The 6,000-nt window shown below is 40.2% G+C and overlaps 1 gene segment (V, D, J or C); it reads right to left on the reverse strand.

Annotated features, from left to right (window-relative positions):
• Window positions 1–2,933: 2,933 nt before the first annotated feature.
• LOC119498002 lies at window positions 2,934–4,223 on the reverse strand. The segment is given in 2 exon segments: window positions 2,934–3,721; window positions 4,033–4,223. Coding segments are annotated over 2 exon segments (363 nt in total).
• Between the last annotated feature and the right edge of the window lie 1,777 nt (window positions 4,224–6,000).

Here is a 6,000-nt window from a genome sequence, read left to right on the forward strand (position 1 = left end):
AACAATGGAAATGAATTCCAAGACTACATATTATTTGGCCAAGAGGTGCGTTGTTGGTCCCAGCAATGACCAGAGATCTTTAAAAAGTTTAGCTGGTAAGGGCTATTGTTTTAGTGAATAGAAGAGGCATATGGGCATGTCTGTAATCCAGCAAATGGATGGTACTTCAACACTAGACTGGATCATCAGCTCCTGTTGGAGTGGAACAGAGTGTGACTCCCTCTAGTGGATGTTGTGGAGTATTGTGTTGTCTTTGCTCCAAAGGTTTTTGTACAGAGTTTTGGTGTTTCCTGTCACTGTGGGCTGCAGAGCACAGTAATACACAGCAGAGTCTGACAGCTGAAGCTTCTGGATCCTCAGAGGAACTGATTTCTTGTTGACTGTAGCATCAATTCTGTCTTTCTGAACGTCTCCAGCATCGTTGGCTCCAGAGTAGCGTCGTAGGATAGACTTTGGGAAATCATGAACTTCCTTTTTGTACCAGAACAAATAGGAAAACGTGGCACTGGTCTCAAATGTACAGTCCAGTGTAAGTGTGTGTCCTTCAGTAGCGATGACATCTCCTGTTGTCTGGTTCACTCTGTCTTCTCCTTTACACTCTGGGGAAGAAGAGAACATGCAGAGGAAGAGATGAATGAATAAAGATGATTGATTAAAGGAGAACAATCAGTAGGTTTAAAGAGTTACCTAGCCACAGAGTCACAATCAGAGACATTTAGAATAGTCTGGATTTTCACTGACTGCTGTCTGATGTCACATTAAACCATAGAAGGAGTTCTTTAGAAGCTACTAGATAGCAACAGAAATGATGTGTTGTTGCTTCTCTGTATAATGAACATTAAAAGCACTCACAGCTCAGTTACTAGTGAAAAGTGTTGAGAGAGGAAACATGGAGTTGTTTGTATCTTACCAAAGAAAAGAGCAGCAAGAATAATCCACAGCCAATGTTCCATCTCTACAACAAGGTTTAAATCAACAGGAGAAACTAGCTGATGTTCAACATTCAGTCTGACAATTGTTCTCTTCACAGCAGCACTTGTGATTGACTGAATGGTTGAACACAGTGCACGAGTAGTGCACCTCCTACTGGATAATGTGGCCCTCTAGTGGACGTTGTAGAGTATTGTGTTGTCTTTGCTCCAAAGGTTTTTGTACAGAGTTTTGGTGTTTCCTGTCACTGTGGGCTTCACAGCACAGTAGTACACAGCAGAGTGTGACACTGCAGCAGAGGAGATGTTCAGATGGATTTGCTTCTGGTTCTGATCCACTTTAATCTTCAGTCCAGTGACTTTAAAAATTCCTACTTCTCCTGAAGAAGAGTGTGAGATGATGAACTCTGGTGGTTTTCCTGGATATTGTCGATACCAGAAGAAATAATCAGTAGCAGTTGGTTTTTTAGAGTATTTGTAGGACAGAGTAACAGTGCTGTCTTCTAAACTGGACTCTTCATTATTGACTGGAGTGAGTTCTCCACAGCTGACACCTGAAGGAAGAGACAACTCTGTTATTTATTATGTTACAGAACTCTGAAGAAATGAATCCCATTTATGAAACATTGGAGTTCAAGTTGTTTTTAAAACAGCAGAATCTAGCGTACCTGTTAGAATAGTGACAAACAGTAGAGAAAGTCCATAACAGTCCAATGAGAGCATGTTGAATGAAGGTAATGTTGATGGTTTGTGTATTGAACTCTGCTGAATATAGAAGTTCCTCTCTCTTCTATAGTTCAGTAACATCTTAGCTCCTCCCTGAATCTCTCCGTCTCCTCTTAGATCTGGATTTGACCTTCTCTCAGTTCCACTTCCTCCTGGTTAACAGACTGGTAGCAGCATTTTGGACCAGCTGGAGGAGGGAACTTCTTCTTTTTCTGGTGTTTATAACAGGAGTTACAGAACGGTAGCTGTGATGATTTAAAGGATGGATCACCTCCTAAAGTAGAGACAACATTATGTTAAATCAGCTGATGATGAAAGGAAAGCTCAGCGTTAAATATTATCCCAGACTGATTTTGGTCATGTTTGAGCACATGCTTATGCGCACACAACTATGCACATGAACATGCTTATGTGCACACACAGAGCCACGATCACCTCCGATATATTGTTCCTTGCACTCAGATGTATTGTTGCTTGCACTCAGATATATTGTTGTTTGCACTCCGATATATTGTTGCTCGCATTTGATATATTGTTGCTTTCACTCAGATATATTGTTGCTTGCACTCAGAGATATTGTTACTGGCACTCAGATATATTCTTTCTTGCACTCAGATATATTGTTGCTTGCAGTCATATATTGTTGCTTATGCTCAAATATATTGTCACTTGGACTCAGATATATTGTTGCTTGCACTCAGATATATTGTTGCTTATGCTCAAATATATTGTCGCTTGGACTCAGATATATTGTTGCTCGCACTCAGATATATTGTTGCTTGCACTCAGATATATTATTGCTTTCACTCAGATATATTGTTGCTTGCAGTCATATATTGTTGCTTTAACTCAGAAATGTTGTTGCTTGAACTCAGATATATTGCTGCTTGCTCAGATATATTGTTGATTGCACTCAGAGATATTGTTGCTTGCACTCAGATATATTGTTGCTTGCACTCATATATAGTTGCATGCACTCAGATATATTGTTCCTTACGCTCAGATATATTGTCGCTTAAACTCAGATAAATTGTTCCTTGCCATCAGATATATTGTCGTTTGCATTCAGATATATTGTCGCTTGCACTCAGATATGTTGTTGCTTCCGCCCAGATATGTTGTTGCTTGCACTCGGATATATTGATGCTTTCACTCAGATATATTGTTGCTTAAACTCAGATATATTGTTGCTTATACTCAGATATATTGTTGCTTGCACTCAGATATATATTTGCCTGCACTCAGATATATTGTTGCTTATATTCAGATACATTGTTGCTTGCACTCAGATATATTGTTGAGCAGTTATTAGTGATGAAGTGATGACGTCCAGATTTGTGTCTTTGAAACGTTAAATTGTGAACTGATATTTCAGGTTTTATTGTCAGAAACATCCGTACCTACGAGAGTTGAACAGAGCAGAATAGCAGCCAGTTTTTCCATGTTGACGGAGGTGAAATCTTGCAACTGAATGTTCAGTAATAAAAAGTTCAGTGAGTTGTGTTTGGTCTGATGTTCACATCTGGAATCAAACAGTTCTCTGTTATGAAGCCACTTGTGCAGTCAGGAGGAGACTCATATTCAGATAAGTTTCATCTCTAAAGGTCTTCATCACAACTGACTCATGAGGGGAAACAATCTAGACTGGATCATCAGCTCCTGTTGAAGTGGAACAGAGTGTGACTCCCTCTAGTGGACGTTGTGGAGTATTATGTTGTCTTTGCTCCAAAGGTTTTTGTACAGAGTTTAGGTGTTTCCTGTCACTGTGGGCTGCAGAGCACAGTAGTACACAGCAGAGTCTGACAGCTGAAGCTTCTGGATCTTCAGAGGAACTGATTTATTGTTGATTCTAGCATCAAATCTGTCTTTCTGGAACTCTGGAGCTTTATCTACGTTGTTTGAGAAACTTTTCAGCATGTACTTTGGGGAATCCTGAACTTCCTGTTTGTACCAGAACAAAGTGGGACTGTAACTAGTCACAAATGTACAGTCCAGTGTGAGTGTGTGTCCTTCAGTAGCGATGACATCTCCTGTTGTCTGGGTAACTCTGTCTTCTCCTTTACACTCTGGGGAAGAAGAGAACATGCAGAGGAAGAGATGAATGAATAAAGATGATTGATTAAAGGAGAACAATCAGTAGGTTTAAAGAGTTACCTAGCCACAGAGTCACAATCAGAGACATTTAGAATAGTCTGGATTTTCACTGACTGCTGTCTGATGTCACATTAAACCATAGAAGGAGTTCTTTAGAAGCTACTATATAGCAACAGAAATGATGTGTTGTTGCTTCTCTGTATAATGAATATTAAAAGCACTCACAGCTCAGTTACTAGTGAAAAGTGTTGAGAGAGGAAACATGGAGTTGTTTGTATCTTACCAAAGAAAAGAGCAGCAAGAATAATCCACAGCCAATGTTCCATCTCTACAACAAGGTTTAAATCAACAGGAGAAACTAGCTGATGTTCAACATTCAGTCTGACAATTGTTCTCTTCACAGCAGCACTTGTGATTGACTGAATGGTTGAACACAGTGCACGAGTAGTGCACCTCCTACTGGATAATGTGGCCCTCTAGTGGACGTTGTGGAGTATTGTGTTGTCTTTGCTCCAAAGGTTTTTGTACAGAGTTTTGGTGTTTCCTGTCACTGTGGGCCTCACAGCACAGTAGTACACAGCAGAGTCTGACACTGCAGCAGAGGAGATGTTCACATGGATTTGGTTCTGGTTTTGATCCACTTTAATATTCAGTCCAGAGATTTTAAAAGTTCCTACTTTTCCTGAAGAAGAGTGTGAGATGATGAACTCTGGTGGTTTTCCTGGATATTGTCGATACCAGAAGAAATTATCACTACCAGTTGGTTTTTCAGAGTATGTGTAGGACAGAGTAACAGTGCTGTCTTCTAAACTGGACTCTTCATTATTGACTGGAGTGAGTTCTCCACAGCTGACACCTGAAGGAAGAGACAACTCTGTTATTTATTATGTTACAGAACTCTGAAGAAATGAATCCCATTTATGAAACATTGGAGTTCAAGTTGTGTTTAAAACAGCAGAATCTAGCGTACCTGTTAGAATAGTGACAAACAGTAGAGAAAGTCCATAACAGTCCAATGAGAGCATGTTGAATGAAGGTAATGTTGATGGTTTGTGTATTGAACTCTGCTGAATACAGAAGTTCCTCTCTCTTCTATAGTTCAGTAACATCTTAGCTCCTCCCTGAATCTCTCCGTCTCCTCTTAGATCTGGATTTCACCTTCTCTCAGTTCCACTTCCTCCTGGTTAACAGACTGGTAGCAGCCGGATAATAAAAGAATAACTAACTAATAGAAAGTTAGGTCAAAACGATGGGTTTTGAGTCTGGATTTAAAGACCACAGATTCACACTGTCTGATGTCCATAGGGAGGTTATTCCAGAGGAAAGGTGCTCAATAAGAAAAGGCCCTTTGGCCTGCTGACTTCTTTTTAACTCTGTGGACAGACAGGAGCCCTGTATTCTGAGAGAGGAGAGTCCTGATTGGAGTATCAGGTTTAAGTAGATCAGAAAAGGTAGGAAGGAACGTGCCCATTTACTATATTCTAGGTCATCAGAAGCACCTTAACGTCGAAGGCGTTGAAATCTCTTCAGCTTGTGTTAACCACAGACCTTATTTCAGACATCTAATTAAAAACCCGTTGATTTCCAGATGAGGGAACAGGAAGTGACATCATACTGACTCATGTCTGGGTTTTAGGACTCATTCCTGCAGCTCTCTGTTGTGATGTATCGTCGTACGACGGTTCGTGTTATACCTTACGAAAAGTAATCTTTCTCTTTTTCGTGCGTTTTCCTACGAATATCCAGCAACACGTGTCAGTTTCCTCTCGTTACATTCATCCAGTCTTTTCAAAATAAACGTCCGTCTTCACAGGAAACAAGAATAGATGGAGGTTTGGGTTGAAATAACTACGGAAGTGACGTAACTTAAGTAAGGAAGTTACTTGACAAATAAATCAGCGTTGACTGCTGGTTTCATCCACCACAACCCCCCCTCCCCTTGCTCTTTATATTTCCTCATTACGTGGATTACAGACTAATGGAATACATCTCGTAGGTATAGCTACGATTGGTGGATGAGACCGGCCTGTCCATTGACATCAGAAACTCTTCAGCAGATCTGCTGAAGTTGATCTTCTTGCATGATTCTTGCAGTTCTCGGGTTGTATCCATATGGTAGAAAGCACTAATAGAAAATCATTTAGGATTAAAGCGTTGGCTAAATAAATGTGATGTTATGTTTCAGGGTAAAACAGCTTTAGTGGATGATGATGATGTTGGTTGAGTTGTTGGAGTATTGTGTTGTCTTTGC

The sequence above is a fragment of the Sebastes umbrosus genome, chromosome 12 (assembly GCF_015220745.1).
Source record: "Sebastes umbrosus isolate fSebUmb1 chromosome 12, fSebUmb1.pri, whole genome shotgun sequence".
Lineage (NCBI taxonomy): Eukaryota > Metazoa > Chordata > Actinopteri > Perciformes > Sebastidae > Sebastes > Sebastes umbrosus.